We start from the raw sequence: 17,164 nt of genomic DNA, 5'->3' as shown, positions 1-17,164 counted from the left end.
GTTTGTCTAGAGATGCCATGTGAGTGACGACCAGTCCACAGTATACCACACAGTCAGCTGGACTAAGCTCCAACTTGGGAGTCGAGGAACCTTTTACACGCCACAGTCGAAGGCAAGTTGTTTTAAGACCACCATTGTTGTAGTACCGTCGTATCGCCGCAATGTGTCACTCATTCTTCATACAGCCTTTAATGTTCATTCTGCCGTTCAATTTTTGTTTCTCTGAGGAACAATTCCAAACCCTTTTGGTTTCATATGTGACTGACGTTGTTACGTTTGTGTCTTGTCTTTTAAAATGTCCTAAAATAGTTGCATTGCGACAGTCTGAATTATTAAAAAAAAAAAAATAAAAGCACAAGAGATAGTCATTTATATGTCTTCCCCAAGTAGAAGAGGCTGGAGGAAAAGACCGGCGGTTCCCAGGATACACACCAGGACAAAAACCCACAGAAAGATGCGGTCGATCACCATGGCGACGTATTTCCAATCATCCTGAACCTGTGAGAGGACCGACAGTGACAAAGCAGGGAGTAAACGTGAGGTATGTACTGTACCACATTATGTCATTTTTGAAAACTCACTTAAATTCTTTGTACATAAAAGCCTGAGCAGTATTACCTATTGTTTATACCGAACATCATACGCTATGTTTCATTAACCAGACTGTTGACCACAAAAAAATAAAAAAAAATAAAAAAGAGAGAGGGAGAGAGAGAAAGGCAAACTCCATGGATGACAGTGACAGAATTAATTGCAAATTTCGTCCGGAATTAATAATAATAATAATACATTTCATTTCTCAGCGCCTTTCAAAACTCTCAAGGTCACACGGACATAAGGAGGATTTGTATGCACTTTTATTCATTCTTGGCATGGGTGAACTGGAGTCAACTCCAGCTGGGTTTAGCCAAAAGTTGGGCTTGATGTGGACTGTTTGTCAGGTCAGGTCATAGCTGGACAGATAAAAATAAACATCCATTCAACCCTATATTCTCATCTCTAACAATTTACAGCCTTGAGTGAGTGTTATTTGCATGTCTTTAGGAAAAGCCCACAAATACATGCAGACTGCACATAAAGATTCATACCCGTGTTTCCTGACTGTGTATCCCATGCATTACGGTCATGCTCCTCGCTATGCTATGGATCATCTGGTGCCATCAAGCTAGTCCACACGTACGGTACCAAAAATGTTTGCATTAAACGACAAGACTACACGTGTAATCAGAAAAAAATGGTGTGAAATGTCCATGAGATGACCTATATAGCACACATAGTCAAATCTGGATCAAAGTCAATGTCTGTTACAGGATCAAGACTGACCTTTGTGGGGTAACAATACCCCAAAAGACATCCACACTGATGTTGATCAAAGAAAAAGAGTCAAAGTAGAAAAAAAGAATAGAACGCTCACTGTCAACTCAAATCCCAACATCTTAAAGTGAATGACTTCTATGTGACACTTCATACAAACCGGATTTGCATCATAAACGTCGAACAGGATTAACCAAAAAATAATAATAAAAATATGATTCCCGACTAAGGATATTGCTTTGGCTGCAGGAAGTTATCAATTTTCACCTTGTCTGTCTGTGACAGATCTGACTGAATGAATGAATGAGTTTGATCATCCATCAGAGATAGCGATAGGGAGTGACAGACAGAAAAAAAATTAACACTTTGTCACAAAAAGACTGCAAGTACAATTAATCTCCACAACCACCTATTTTCCATTCATAGAATACCTGCTTTGCGTTCAAATAGACAGACCCAGATTTCACTTTGATACACTGAAAAATATGTGGGGGAACGCTTCATGCGACTGAATTAGACAATAAACCGTGTTGTGAATAAGTCAATCCCAGATGAAAGTTTTTTTTTTCTGGAAAACGATTGTTCTGTCAATATTTGGGAGCCATACCTTCCGCTGTGAATGACTTTAACCATTTAGACTAAGGGTGTCAAACTCGTTTTTGCCGCGGGCTGCATTGTAGTTACGGTTTCCTTTCGAGGGCCGTTCTGAATTTGGGGAAGCTATTAGAATGTATCATCCCGCCAAAATATTACAGTATTTTACAATGACTAAAGCGCACCCAAAAGCCTTCATTTTCATAAGAAGATGACTTATACGCAGGTGCCCCTTATATGTCACATAATATTGAGTCACAAAAGGTCTCGCAACTACTCTCACGAGTTACCGACTGACTCCATTTCTCCCTGTAGAAAAAGTCGTGCGTAACCCCAGCCTCTACTGGAGCACCTTATAATGTGGTATGACTAATCTTTGGAAAACTTATTTATGTAATATATTTGGAAAACGTTTTTCATTCATTGAAGTTGCACCTTATAGTCCGGTGCGCCCAATACAGTAAAGTCTCGTTATATCGATATCGGATATATCGATAGTCCCGGTTATATCAATACTATTTCTATGCACGCACGGAGAAAATTAAATGCAAACAGGGTCGGATATATCGATAGTCCCGGTTATATCGATATTTTTTCGGACTCCCTTGAATATCGATATAACGAGACTTTACTGTATATGGAAAAGGTTTAAAAATACACTATTCATTGGGGGTGCGCATTATACTCCAGTGCGCCTTATACACCGGAAATTGTGCTGAATACAAAGCGCACAACAAATTGATGAATGCCTTGTTTTCAAATCAGAAGTCAAGAATAATTACTTCTTGTGGTTTACATATGACAAATTGAAATTTTGGTTCGGACTTTAGCAAGCATCGTTGGACTTGACATGCTTGATTTGCTTTCGCGGGCCAAATAAAATGTTATGGCGGGCCAGATTTGGCCTCCAGAACTTGACTTTGACACACGTGATTTAGAGCCACCAGAGAATTCAGCTTTTATGGAGTTTCATCCCCAGAGATAAAAATGACCAAACTGGGCCAGATTGTGCACTAGTGTGTACCCCCGGCATGATTGAGCGCTCACCTCCTTCGCCTCATTCTGCATTCTCATGTTCTCTGCGATGTATTTGACGCTCTCAAGAGCCTCCCTGATCTCGGGGGTGAACGGAAGCAAAGTCAAGACTCCCACATCCAGGGACTCGGAGCTGGAGCACTGACTCCCTGCTCCAGGCACACCGCCTCCGGGCAGCACCCCAAGGCAGCTCAAACCGCCATCTCCTACAAAGTCTGTCGGCAGTTTCCCGGACCTTTGACGCCGACAGCTGTTGTAGCGTCCGTCACAGCACAGCGGATCTGACCTGACGCTTTTGGCCAGATCAGTCACGTTCACGTTGTTGAGATTAGTGAGTTCTGTGTTGTTTGGTAGCCTCTGGCGGTTTGTCAGGCTGGACACCACGCTGGAGGCCAGGGCCCGAGCCTTATGTTGGGTTCCTGTCCTGGGAACGCCGCATGGTCTTGGGTGGATCATCTGAACGGTCTGGTTCGTCTTCTCCGGATCCCTCTCTGGTCGGGTCATGAACATGACTTTGGGGAGCAACCCCAGGAAGACGCCGCGCACCCACCGCGGCATGGTGTGCGTCTTGGGCGTGCGGTAGTGGACGTTAAGCACGAAGACGGTAATGACGATGGAGAGGGTGACGAATATCATGGTGAAAAGGAGATACTCGCCGATTAGAGGAATAACTAGCGAAGTAGAGGGGATGGTCTCGGTGATGACCAGGAGGAAAACAGTCAGGGAAAGCAGAACGGAGATACAAAGCGTAACCTTCTCGCCGCAGTCGGACGGGAGGTAGAAGACCAGCACGGTGAGGAAGGAGATGAGCAGGCAAGGGATGATCATGTTGATGGTGTAGAAGAGAGGCAGCCGGCGGATATACAACGAATATGTAATGTCAGTGTAGATCTCCTCGCAGCAGTTGTACTTAATGTCGTGCTTGTAACCGGGGGCGTCAATGATCATCCACTCGCCGCTCTCCCAGAAGTCCTTGAGGTTAATGGTCGAGCCAATCAGCACCAAGTCGATTTTGGCTTTGTCGTAGGTCCAGGAGCCGAACTTCATGGTGCAGTTCTGGTAGTCGAAGGGGAAGTAAGTCACATCAATCTTACATGAGCTTTTGAAGATAGCGGGAGGTATCCACGTGACTTCGCCGTTATACCGGAGCAGAGCCTTTGTCTTGTCATCGACCTGGAAATCTCCGACTGCACTGTGAGAAAAAAAAATAATTAATAAATATAAGCGGGATGGAGGAAATAACTTTGAGCTCTCAGGTTTGTTCTGATTGACCGTTTCTTTATATGAAAAAAGTAGATTATGGTCTTGTTAACTTGACAAGCACAGTCTTTCTAAGAACGCGAGTCTGTAAATTGGAACACCCAGATGCTTGGATTACATTCAGATTTCCTCTCACTCACTTGTTGTATAGCACAATATCAGGCTTCCATATCCTATTGGATGGCACGCGTATGGACTCGACACCTCCGAAGTCTTTGGGATTCCACTTGAGTTTGTAGTCATTCCAAACCTAAAACACGACAAGTTCATCAACAGATTTTGGTGAATTTAGGAAAAAAGAAAATAACTTAACTAATTCACTGCCATTCACAAATTTATTTGGAAATTGAAAATATGACGTCGGGCGCCATTCCCGAAATAGTTCGGTTATGTTTTGTCTTATAAAGCACTGGCCAGACCTCTAGCTGTGTTTTTCCCTTCCACAGGGGGGCAGCATTTCTCTTTTAGTCCATGTTAGCGCTTTGTTCCAGCTTCAGCACTATATAAACCAATATGTACATATTGTATTTTGGACAGCCGCCTTCATTTCAAGCGCATATAACTCCAGGCCCATATAATTTAGGAATTAACTCTTTTTTTCCTGATGAAAGAAAAATGTCTAAGGTTTCTAACGCTGTACTCAATGTTTATGTAGTCCTAAAACTCAATATTCTGTGGGTCCTGGAATTTCAGTGACAATGACAAAACCCTGGCACTGGAGTGGACATATTTTTGCACGTCTGGCAGTGAATGAGTTAAAAATGCTCAACTTCCATCACCGTTTTAAGTGACCCAGACCTTTCTCTCAGAATCCGAAAGCCTTTAATCGTCCCACAACGGGGAAATTTGAATGAGTTAATATAGAGTGTGAAAACTCCTTCTATGGCGCATTCAAGCCTGAAACATATGTTCATGTAAATTTACCTTCCGAGCAAGTGGCAAATCAAAACGAAACATAGAAAAAATGGTGGCTCTTGCGATAAAAAAGTACACAAAATTAGATCATAAATTCCACCATATAACCTAAAATGAAACTCACGTGCTTTGATTGTCAACCCAGACCCACTCCCAATAGGAACAATTAAAAAAGAGTAAAGTTATTCAGTTGGCGCAGAAGGTGAGTAAAATGTGCTTAAAGGCCCTTTTTACAGTTGGCAGTCCTTAAAAAGCGACAATAGACGGGCAGCCAATGGGCGTTATAAAACCTGCGCTGAATTAAATGAGTGTGACTAAATTGTCGCATCCCTTTTCACTACGAATGAATATGTCTGCAAAAAATAAAATAAAAATACAATCCTTAAAATTTAAATAATTTCTAAAAGTAAATTATTTTCAGAAATAATTACAAAAAGTGGCTAATTATTGAAATGGAAATAATGAAAAAATAATGTAAATCAGGGGTGTCAAAGTCATTTTTTGCCGCGGGCCACATTGCAGTTATGGTTTCCTCTCGAGGGCCGTTATGATTTGGGGAACCCATTAGAATGTTTAAATCTCTTCAAATATTACATATAGAGCACACAGCAAATTAATGAATAACTCGTTTTCAAATCTGAAGTTAAGAATAATGACTTTTATTGTGGTTGACATCCAAAAATATGAAATTTTGGCTCAGATTTTAGCAATCATCATGGAATTTAACAAGTTTGATTTGCTTTCGCGGGCCGAAAAAAATGATGTGGCGGGCCGGATTTGGCCCGCGGGCCTTGACTTTGACACCTGTGATGTAAATAATTATTGGAATGTCAACAAAATATGTTTTTTGAAATAGAAAAAATAAATAAATAAAAAGTGATTGAATATTTTTTTCAGAGCAAATAATTAATATATAATTATAAAATAATAATCCCAGAAATGAATGACAATTTGTGGCTGAATTTTTAATTGCTTTTTCACCCCTCAATTTTCTTGTAATACGTCAGATAATGAGACTGGGGACATTTGATGGATTTAAAGAACAAACCATCGACCCATCTCGCTTCATTAAATATAAATCCATCCAATTTCTTCAGTTTATCTTGACAGGTTAGGATGCTTATCAGGTGGTTTTGAGAATATGGAGTGCAAGGCATCAAGGTGCTTAAAAGATGCACCTTATCTTCATAAAAATTCAAGTTGCCAGATTTCTACAGTCATGTATTGTGGCAGAAGGAAGAATCCATATTGGATGCCCTTTGCCTAAAGGTCCATTCGGGGCGGTGACCTTACATGTCTGAGCCACAGGTTGGTCTCCATGATCTGGTTGACTTCATCCTGACAACAGAGCGCAAAAGAGGATTTTAGGATGAGACACGCTTGAATATTTTAGCAGCAACAGCAAAAACTGAATATTATAATCTGCGAACGTCCCCATTGACACTCGTGTGCTCTCAGCTTTCTGGGCAGTTCAGGCGGATTTAACTGGATTCCAAGAGGGAAATATGAAGGGGATTGTGAAAGTAAACAACCAAGAACTGCAATCTGGCTCACTATCTTAGTGAAGTGAATGTTTTATAAGGTCTGGTGCTGAAATAATTGCCTCAGCGCTAACAGCCAGAAAATGTTCATATCTAAGCATTTCAGACCCCCCAAAAAATTAAATCAAATAATGGCAAATAATGACGACTTAGGTCATCCATTGAAAAAAAAAATCATTCTTACCCAAATAAACACCTCTTGTTGTTCTCATAAAAGAAGTCAATATCGACCCTTGCTCTATAAATACCATACCTCAATTCATTTCTGCACAATTCCAAATGCCTCTCCCCAAATTCATGCGTCCCTTTCTGTCCATTTGTAAGGGTGTGGTCTAAAATATATATTTCATTAAATAAACGTGATTGTAAAGTGTCCTTGAGAGTTTTGAAAGGTGCTTAGAAATTAAAAGTATTATTATTATTATTCACATAAATAAATAAATACACACATAAATAATACATAAATAAATAAACAAAAAATAAATAAATACATAAAGCTGAAAATAAATAAATACATAAAACTGAAAATAAATAAATTAACAAATAACTATATAAATAAATATATAACTATAAATAAATAAATAAATAAATAAATAAATAAATAAATAAATAAATAAATAAATAAACGCATTTGTATTCTGTTTCCTTGCTTTGACTTTCCATTGGGAGAAGTTTAGTCATACAATATGAGTTAGAATTTTTAAACATTTGTTTGCTTCACAGTGTAATTCCCTAAATCATATTTTAATGTGTTCAGAAAAAAAGAACAACAAATTTGAAAAAAAAAAAAAACAGTTGCCTCCATTCCGCCCCTTGTGAATTGCCATAATCTGGATGATCGATAATGCTGCCAAACCCAAAATTGTCACGGTGCCATCATGCACCGTTGCCCATACATCAGTCATGCCGATATCCTCATTAAAATGAGCGATGAATGTTAGAGAAAGAGTCGCTCCATGAATCCCTTGCCGAGTATAAATCCCCGTACACTATAGGCAAACCAAGCTTCTCACCACTTTGACCAGTTGGGACATGGAGACCTCAAACTGCACAATGACCGGCTCAGATACGTTCTCCACCGGTCGAATGAACTGATTGTACTTGGAGAAGATGACGGAGAAGAGCTTGTGCTCACCCTCTGAACATGCGCCTCCTGATGTCACAGGGACACATAGACAGACAAATTGATACGGTCTCCAACACCTGTGATTACAGTTTGTGAGTTATTATTTTTTTTCAGGGAAAAAGAGGAACAAATAGACCTAAGAAAAATAATTGAAGACAAGATGCAGGTCGATGTTGCAGATAACACAATATATGTTTAAAATGGATATATTTTAAAATATTTTTCGATTATCTTCTGACAATTTGGTTATTACTATAAACTTCACAAAGTTCAGGTTGTACAATACAAAATATGACGTTTTTTTAATTTTTGGTGCGGAAGCTAATTAACAAAATGTGTATATAAATAAATCAATTGTGTAAAAGCATTAGCCGATCCAGAATTAAGCATTTTTTTTCTGTTAAGTCACATAGTAGTAGAATTCCAACTCACCCTGAAGATGCGACAATAAGGACGCCAAAAGGAGGCCAAAACTGCCTTTCATTTTCCTGGGTGCTGGAAACAGACTGTGCTGAATCCAAGCTCAGCGAAAGTCAAGTCGAGGATGAGTGAAATGATGCAGAGCGCCAACAAGCGTGAGTGAGTGAGCCGGAGGGAGGGTGGCAAGCTGAGCCAGCTTCTGACAGTAGGTCGATCGCCACGGCAACCTATGAGAATTTGATATGACCCAAGCCAGGGTTGACATGCTTTTTTTTAAAATGTCCAGTCCATTTATTCAAGTGTGTTTTTAAATGCATTTATTTATTTATCTATTTATCCATGAATATGTTTATTTTATTTATTTAGCATGTTGAACTCTTCAGTAGCAGGCCTTATTGTGATCACCACAATGACAATATCTATATGGAATATTATCTTCGAACTCATAAATTAAGCTTTGTTAGTCAACTATGAAGCTCCATGGGGGCGATGGTATGGCAACTACATATTTCCCTCAATTCAGTAAGAATAATAATACTAATAGTATCTACAATACTATTAATAAACAGAGTGGCTGCCTTTACGGTAGCTCCTGTATTTTGTTTTCCTACTTTTTCTTTTCCTTTCCTCTTAGTTTCATCACTTTGCTGCTGTGAAATGTACATTTCTCCACTAGGAGACTAATAAAGGCTAATCCATATCTGCTCATACATTGTACGTATAGCATTTACGAGAGTAAAGTACCCCCGAGCTCTAAAATAAAAGACCACACCCTGAAATAAAACCAGATAAGGACCACAACTATTAAGGAGAAAAGAGAAGCTGTATTTTGGGGTGTCTGCATTCATTTGTAGATGTACATTTGTTTTCTAAGGCGGTAAAAAAAGAAAACCACATTCATTTAAGGGCAACCAACGTCACTTTTTTGTTTTTTAACTGACATCAGAAAAACGTTTTATAGCATCTAAAATACCCAAAACACGCTGTATGATATTTTTATTCAAATGCAAAACACCAATAACAATGACTTAATCTGCAAAAAAAAATTGAGCTGCGAATTGGGCATTTTCAGAAAGTCCCGCCCCCAGTTCGTGACGTCATGCCACGACGTCTTGCATTGCTGGAGAATCCAAACAATGGCTTCAGATTCAGAGGATATGCCTTCTTGTTACACATCCAGTTATGAATATGATTCAAATAGTTCTGAAGAGGAAAGCATACATGTTTGCAATTGATTAAATAGTTTATTCCATGCCATTTTGAGGCAACATTGGGGCAACAATGGATCACCAGAAAAGAGGCACAAAATAGCGACCTCCACAGGCTGATAAATTCCTTATATGGAGCTTGGACTCCCTCTTCTGGCGGCTTTTGGGTGCAACTCGGTTCTCAGACCAAACATGTACAGCAAAATACATTGACGTGATGGAAGGACTGCTACAATGTGTCTTTTTTCGGTCAGGGGGCGGTCCTTTCGTGACGTCACGTTCGGACTCGTCACCAACTCAAAAACAAGACTTCCTGAATATTCAGAGCAAGTCTTAAAACGTAAAATATAGCTATATGCGGTGGAATCTTATTAAAATATGCTCAGTAGAAGTCATTTGAAGCCATTCTAGATGTCGGTTGTCATTTAAAAAGTGAGTTGTTATGAGCATTCTATTAAAAATTATGCCCATTGATATGATTTACATACAACATAAAAAATCTATTTTTCCTCCTGCTATACTGATTTTCCATGCCGTCCTTCAGTCAATGAACGAGCAGTCCCTGAGAGAAATTTAGAGAGTCGTGCACTGACATGAAATGGAGAGGTGCCAGATGGGAACACCACTGCTGACGCCGGAGCCTTGAGAATATATAAAAGTGCGTGGTCAGGTTATTTGTGTTGGCCTCGTCTATATGGTGCCTAATTGTGTAAATCCTATCCTATCCATCAAATTGAAGAGATACAGGCGCTCACACACATACACACAAAGCTCATTAAAAGTCACAGTCTACTAAAGCATATAATAAAATGGATCTCATCCTAGCAGCTAATGACAGTAAAACAGTCTGACAGTAAATCAGGCAGCATGCAAAGTAAACTGCAGTTATTCTAAAAACATATATACAAATTAAATTTCATATTATAGTCCATTTGGAGAAAAAAAAAAGAAAGAGGGGCGTAGTTAACATTGAGCCTGATTGCTATCTTGTGATGAAGCCTTGGCAAAATGGCCGATAGTCTGCGGAAAGTCATAATGAGCACACTCAGCACGATTTAATGAGGGGTTTCGATGGTGTGTGGGAGTGGGTGCGATTTACTTGAACTACCAGATTTAGTGACAGAGTTTTGTGATGTGAGCAGTGACAAATCAATTTCTATCGGTTATTTCAGGTTGATTGCTCAAGATGATTGTTTTTGCACCTCCCTGAGCTCAAAGTGCATCTTCACCTATGTGCATTGCTTGCACCAACAGGAATGGCTCCAAACAGAGGACACCTCATTGTGTTGCCAGGTAGATTTTTCACAATTTTTCACCACCACTTTAGTGACTTTCAGATAAATAAATAAATAAATAAATAAATAAATAAACAAATGTAGGCACTTTAATTTTTTACTAGGTAAAAAAAATAAAAAATATCAGACTCAGTGCTTGATAGATGAAAAGAAGCAGGCCCAAGAAAAGACTTTTGCAGAGCCATCAATAGATAGAATAATAGGTTGATAGATCAAAACCCACCTATTTAAAATTGCATTTTCTGTGTAGCTCTCTCTTGTTTCTATTTATAATTGTATTTTATTCATTGCGTTCTATTTGTGATTGTATTTTATTTATTATAGTACCTACGCTTGTCTGTGACTGGAAAGTGTCCTTGAGAGCTTTGAAAGGTGCTTAAAATGTAATGTATTATTATTACTACTATTATTATTATTATTATTATTATTGGATGACAGACAGAAAGAAATCTTACTATTATTATTCCTCGTAAAAGCGAACACCTATTTTTTTTATTCAACTACAGAGTGTTCTTTAATAATAATAATAATAATAATAATAATAATAATAATAATAATAATAATAATAAAATATTTCATTTATAAGCGCCTTTCAAAACTCTCATGGTCACTTTACAGTCACAGGATAAGTTTTTCTGCGGGTGAGCAGCGGCAGCCACATGCGCCAGCTTCCACAAGCTTTATACGAAGAGACAATGAAAAACCCCATAAAATGACTAAATGAATTGACAAAATGACAAAACTATTGGCAGTTGCCGTATTTTAATTCTTTCAGCAATGATTATTTCAATACTGACAGTGTAGCAACACAGATAGACAGATAATATAAATATACAATGTTTATTCTCTACAAAAAAAAGACAAGCATTACAGCTGCTAATTGAGTCAGTTGACGCACATAACAGATTGTCATTTCCATTCTTTTCAATGAAGGAAAATGATTTGACATGAATGTTTTGAGTTATGAATATGGCCTATGAATGAATTACTCGTATCTGAAGGCACCACTTTTTCTTTTCCTTTTAACACACCTCATTGAAAAAGTTACAGAAAAAGCAGATCACACACTAAAACAAGTTCATCCTTTATCCCTGCAGTTCCACAGATTGACAATGACTTCTTCCCTACCAATCATGCACTAATTTATTTTTTAATGCGCTGATCAAATGCGAGGCATCTCAGACGTGGGGTGCTGTTGTTGCTGAGGCACCTGAACATGGAAGAGCGGTTGGAGGAACAGGCCCAGGGTACCCACCACACACACAATGACAAAGATCCACAAGAACATGCGATCCACCACCATGGCCACGTACTTCCAGTCTTCTATCACCTGTGAAACAAAACAGCATCCATCTCAGGGGTGAGTAGCTGTGCGTTGGATCTCAAACTGGTGGTCTTCTAGAAGGATGTGGTGTATCATACAGACTGGGTTATCAGTTTTATGGCCTTGATAAAGCTTTGCCACTATTGACCCTTTCACCCCTTTTTTCATCTGTTCTTGATGGATTTTAGAAGCGCTCATTCCTCACTGGTTCCTGTCGATTTGATTTGGCCAAGGCATTTGAATTGCTGAGTCACAGTTGCTAGTTAAGATGAGTGCTATTTCGAAGGAGGCAAGGAATTGAAGAGTATCAGCACATATCATTTTGGTCCCAGTTTAATTGAGAATGGATGATCGAATTCTCAATGAAAGATTCAGTTCGCGAGTGTCAACAGTGGATGTTCAGATTATGGTAGGCTAGCGGCTCAACATGAAGTTTCTTTCGTAACGGCCTATGTATTTAAGAAAAGTCTGAAATATTGAGAAAATCTTGCACCTACTGTATTATGCTATGCTACACCACACAAAGTTAAGTTACACAATGCTACGTTATGTCACATATGCTAATTTACGCTAGCTATTTTCGGCCACGCCGCGGTTCATGTTGTTAGACCATGATCAGACTTGTATTTCCTGAAATGTAAACATGGCTGCGAATCCAATTTCACCACACTTCAATTTGCTGCGCTACTATACACACGACACTATGACGGCTAGACTACAATAACTACAATTTGGATCTCCACAACGTAATCAAACTTGTGTTTGTGTGTTTGTGTTTTTATCACTGCAATGAACCTATGCTGAGATGTACAATGCTGCTTCACCATCAACAAGCATACCAGAACCACAGCAAAGCACTAGCGAACCTGGCAATGGCTTGGGTTAGATATTTCAAGACCCTTTTAGATAGAAACACACTCAGCAAAAGAATTATACGTACACTTTGGTCATCATCATCTGCCATCATGTGCTCTGCCACAAAGCACACCCCGTTCACAGCCTCTTGGACATTGGAAGCCAAGTGTGAATTGCTTCTAAGATGTCGGTCCTGCGTCAGGGAAAGACCACTGGGAACGGAATCTGTGGACTGCAAATTGCCCTTCTTGGTGTGGTGGCTGAACTCCAGAGGAAGGGTTGTACTTTTAAGTCCTTGAGTAGGGTCAGCAGAGTCTGAAGGTAGCAAGGTTGAAGACGTCTTGGGGAAAAGAGTTTTGAGTGCGCCAGGGGAATCCAAGCTCATTTTTGTGCTTCCAGATTGGATGCATCGCTGTTGTTGTAGCCTCTGACGTTTACTGTCATTATGAGGACGTCTCATGAAAAGCAAGGTCGGCAGTTTGACCAGAAAGATGATCTTCACCCAGGGGGGCATGGTATGCGTGCTGGGGGAGCGGTGGTGGACATTGAGCACACACACACTGGTGATAATGGAGAAGGTCACCAGCACCATGGTGAACATCAGGTACTTGCCGATCAGCGGCACATCCAGTGAGGTCGGAGGGACGATCTTAGAGATCAGGAGCAAGAAGACTGTGAGGGCCAACAGGACAGATATGCACAGTGTCATCTTCTCACCGCAGTCAGAGGGCAAATAGAAGACCAGAATGGCTAGAGAGGTTATCAGCACACACGGAATGATTAGGTTGATGGTGTAGAAAAGCGGCTTCCTCTTGATGATGAAGTCATACGTGACGTCCACGTAAGTGGCATCCAATGGGTTGACCGTCCGCCGGCCAGGTAGTGCCAGGATGTCCCACTCGCCGCTGGGTGTGAAGTCATCCATGCTGGCCACCTCAGTTTTTAACATCAGGTCAACTTCGGTATAGTCGTAGGTCCATGAACGGAACTTGAGCGTGCAGTTTTGCTGGTCAAAGGGGAAATGCTTAACCTCAATCTTGCATGCGCTCTTGTAGATGGCAGGTGGAAGCCAACTGATGCTGCCATTGGAGAGTAAAATGACGTTGGTGAAGACTGTCACTTCATAGGTGCCGTCAGCACTGTTTGGACGACAAAGGCATTACTGAATCCAGATCTTATGTCAACTTGTTGGTCAGGAATGGTTGAAAATTAATCTTTAGTCTACTGGGATCAGGAAGCCTTTATCGAGAACAAGTGGGTCCTTAGTATCAGAAAGGCCACCACTCTACCACATAAGCAAAGTTGCTCCAAAAGAGAAAAAGTCCAAGTTTGATGATGCAAACTCCACATAGACAAAGGTTAATATATCTGCGACATGATCTAATTTCAGGATTAAAACAGGATGATTAGCGTGATGTGGTTTTAGCATTTTTTTATCCTTGAGATACTCTATAAATGAGACCTACAGTGATACCTTGGCTTACGAACTTAATTGGTTCCCAGACAGTGTGTAAGGTGAAAAGTGTCTATCCCAAAAAAATATTTTCCCATAGGAAACCATTAAAATGAGAGTAATTCGTTCCCAGGTCCCTATAAAACATAATTTTCTACTTTCTAATTTTCTAAACCTTAAAACTACCAAACATATACCTTATTTTATGTATAATAAATGTGCTATGGTATTATAATTAAAGAAATAAACTGTACTGTCTAATAAAGTCATTTTATTTACCTTTGTGATGGTCGTTGATGGCTTGATGGAATAGAGTGGCCGGTTTCCTCAGCATTAAACACTTGATGAGGAATGTAACCTTCTTTCACCATCTTGAGGAACGATCCCTTGTAGGTGCTTTCTCTGTGATAATTTTATCTAGTTCCTCATCAATTGTGTTTAGCTGCCTTTGAATTATCAAAGTTGAAACTCTCTCACTGTCGTCTGCCTGTCTCTTTAATGTTTAAACCACCTCCCCTCACCACTGCGTTCTTGACCAATCACGTGGCTTTAACCGAAGACGGGGGCGGGGAATAGAGGAAAAAAAAGTCGGCAGCCATTTTCTTTTTGGAGAACAGGCTCGTTCGCGAACGACACATCACATCACAAATTTTCATAAATTTAACATTCGTAAACCAAAAAGTTTGTAAGCCAAGGAGTTCGTAAACCGAGGTATCACTGTACTGTATTACTGGTTTTAAAATTGTGAAAATGACACATAATATGGCTCTTTTAAATGCTACTAACTTATTATAGAGGACGATTTCAGGCAGCCAGACGTGTCTGGATGGGATACGTAGCTTGTTGATTCCCTCGTACTTGGCGGGGTCCCACGATAACCTGTAGTCCACCCAGTGCTGAACAGAAAAACAATAAGTAAATCCGACTTTCCAACTGCCATCTTCTTTTTCAGTGAGTATTCATAAGAATGTTGTGTATAAGCAGTCGAATCCACTTGACATAAAAAAAATAATAATAATAATTTCAAATTAAACTTTGTTAATTCTATTAACCTGAGTGAGCCAGACATTGGTGGTCATGATCTGCTCCCTTTCATTCTAGAAAATGACAAAATAGAATTAACAATGGAATAAACCCTTTCTTTGTATTTTCACGACGACTTGAACCAATACATACAACGCTAATGAGCTGTGCCAGAGACACTTGCAGCTTCACTGTGACCCTCTCGGCCGGGTTGACCGCAGGGCGGATGAGGGGATTGTAGTGGTTCTCGCCAAACAGCCAATTAATAAGACGCTCTTCTGAGTCAGCACTCGAACTGCCTGGACACAAAAAAAAGTTTCATATTTAAATACACACTACACATAGTATCATATATTTAATTTGAAACTGCTTATATACATACAGTGTTTGACAAAAGCAAATTGTTTGTTACTCGCCAACAAAACAAATGAACTGATAGCAATTCCAAAACTACAAGTCTTTCATTATTTTAAACATTTACTGTATGAGTTTGGTCAGGGACTCTCAGGAGGTGCTTGAGAAATGTAGTTTTAAAGAATATTTTAATTTGAATATAATTTAATGTCGTCATTATTATTATTATTATTGTTGTTGTTGTTTTTGATATTAATATTGTATTATTAATATTCCTAATCTTATTATTACTATTAGTAGTAGGGGTAGTAGTAGTAAAAAAATCGGTATCCCGTCACTGTAAAGTGTCCTTGAGTTTTGAAAGGTGCTTAGAAATAATAAAAAATATATTATTATTACTAGTAGTAGTAGTATCATTCACATTTCCTCTTCACTAATCATTTTATGTTCAAGTAAACCTGAAAGATGAAAACAAATCTTAGTGTGGCATTGGAGATCATCAATTGTGCGCGCCAATGTCGCCAATCTCACTGAATATGCTTGAAAATTATTTATGACAAATAATGTATTTTAAATTGTTATTGTCGCCAGCAGCGTTCATAGGTCCTGTTTTTTTTCCTCGTGTAAAATACATGTTTTACTTCAATAAAAGTTTTAAAACTGAATTTGAACACACAAAGGAGACTGGGCAGAAAATGTACTAGTACGTATATGCATACACGATATTCTGCAAAAGCCTTGGGACAGCCAGTGTAACAGTGCAAGTTCTTTGGTTATTAATAATGTCGACATTTCAGCAACTTGTACATAAATCACGAGATAAATAGCACTTACCTTGTATTAACGTGAGCACAGAAGCGACAATGGCGAGAGTCGTCGTCATTTTTCAATACCGCGTGGTTCGTCGGGACTTGTGAGTCAGGCGAAGTCTCAGAGGAGAGCTTTTTTGACCGCGCAAACCGCAGGCGACGCGCCCCTGTGCGGAACCGGCATGGAGCTCCTATCGGTAATCCAAATTATCGGCCCAAAAAGTGTTACAAAATGCTCCATTGTGATGTACCTTAGTTGAAATTAACACAGGCAAAAGAAGAAGAAGAATTCGCTGTGTGTACTTTAGCAGTTGTTCGTTCATCCGTCCATCCTGCAGGGGGATTCTCAGGCTATGTGTCCGCTCTTGCGGCGTCTCAAGCGGCACGTGAGCGTCCGAGACATGCCCTGTTTAAATTTACAGTTGGAGCTCTCGTGTCATGAAGACAACTGTCATTTCTTTAGCATTACAAGTCAAACTTCTTGCATTCCTTCCATTCTGTGGTCAAATACTGTACACTGTTTAACTTACATTTGAAACCTTCATTTTTTTTCCAGCAGAATTTGGGTTTTCGTCGGCGACCTGTCATGTGTTATGGGGAGCGATGGATAAATCTTAAAATTTGCCTTGAAAAGTGGT

At 39.5% G+C, this 17,164-nt stretch overlaps 2 protein-coding genes across 2 annotated transcripts; both read right to left on the bottom strand.

Annotated features, from left to right (window-relative positions):
* Nucleotides 1–16: 16 nt before the first annotated feature.
* chrna3 (cholinergic receptor, nicotinic, alpha 3) lies at nucleotides 17–8,344 on the bottom strand. Its single transcript, XM_088992939.1, has 6 exons — nucleotides 8,218–8,344; nucleotides 7,673–7,812; nucleotides 6,412–6,456; nucleotides 4,344–4,453; nucleotides 2,956–4,135; nucleotides 17–498 (listed from the first exon to the last, which is right to left on the bottom strand). Exons 1-6 carry the CDS (start codon nucleotides 8,267–8,269, stop codon nucleotides 370–372), a joined length of 1,656 nt encoding a protein of 551 aa, XP_088849065.1. The 5' UTR covers nucleotides 8,270–8,344; the 3' UTR covers nucleotides 17–369.
* Nucleotides 8,345–11,458: 3,114 nt separating this feature from the next.
* Nucleotides 11,459–16,823, bottom strand: chrnb4 (cholinergic receptor nicotinic beta 4 subunit). The gene is made up of 6 exons (XM_088992940.1): nucleotides 16,552–16,823; nucleotides 15,517–15,662; nucleotides 15,393–15,437; nucleotides 15,127–15,236; nucleotides 12,973–14,026; nucleotides 11,459–12,038 (listed from the first exon to the last, which is right to left on the bottom strand). Exons 1-6 carry the CDS (start codon nucleotides 16,598–16,600, stop codon nucleotides 11,871–11,873), a joined length of 1,572 nt encoding a protein of 523 aa, XP_088849066.1. The 5' UTR covers nucleotides 16,601–16,823; the 3' UTR covers nucleotides 11,459–11,870.
* Between the last annotated feature and the right edge of the window lie 341 nt (nucleotides 16,824–17,164).

This window comes from Hippocampus bargibanti, linkage group LG03 (assembly GCF_051943395.1).
Source record: "Hippocampus bargibanti isolate YZ-2025 linkage group LG03, ASM5194339v1, whole genome shotgun sequence".
In the NCBI taxonomy this organism is placed as follows: Eukaryota; Metazoa; Chordata; class Actinopteri; order Syngnathiformes; family Syngnathidae; genus Hippocampus; species Hippocampus bargibanti.
Note: the sequence above shows the minus strand (reverse complement) of the source record. Positions and strands in the feature narration are given on the sequence as shown.

What these genes read in the sequence shown, in the direction of transcription:
- chrna3 (XM_088992939.1), bottom strand. Translation starts at nt 8,269, where the DNA reads ATGAAAGGCAGTTTTGGCCTCCTTTTGGCGTCCTTATTGTCGCATCTT. An exon ending in TGTCCCAACTGGTCAAAGTG is followed by an intron (nt 6,457 to 7,672) that starts GTGAGAAGCTTG and finishes CTCTGTTGTCAG; the next exon opens with GATGAAGTCAACCAGATCAT. An exon ending in TGCAGAATGAGGCGAAGGAG is followed by an intron (nt 499 to 2,955) that starts GTGAGCGCTCAA and finishes GTCCTCTCACAG; the next exon opens with GTTCAGGATGATTGGAAATA.
- chrnb4 (XM_088992940.1), bottom strand. Translation starts at nt 16,600, where the DNA reads ATGACGACGACTCTCGCCATTGTCGCTTCTGTGCTCACGTTAATACAA. An exon ending in TGGCACAGCTCATTAGCGTT is followed by an intron (nt 15,438 to 15,516) that starts GTATGTATTGGT and finishes GTCATTTTCTAG; the next exon opens with AATGAAAGGGAGCAGATCAT. An exon ending in CAGATGATGATGACCAAAGT is followed by an intron (nt 12,039 to 12,972) that starts GTACGTATAATT and finishes TTTGTTTCACAG; the next exon opens with GTGATAGAAGACTGGAAGTA.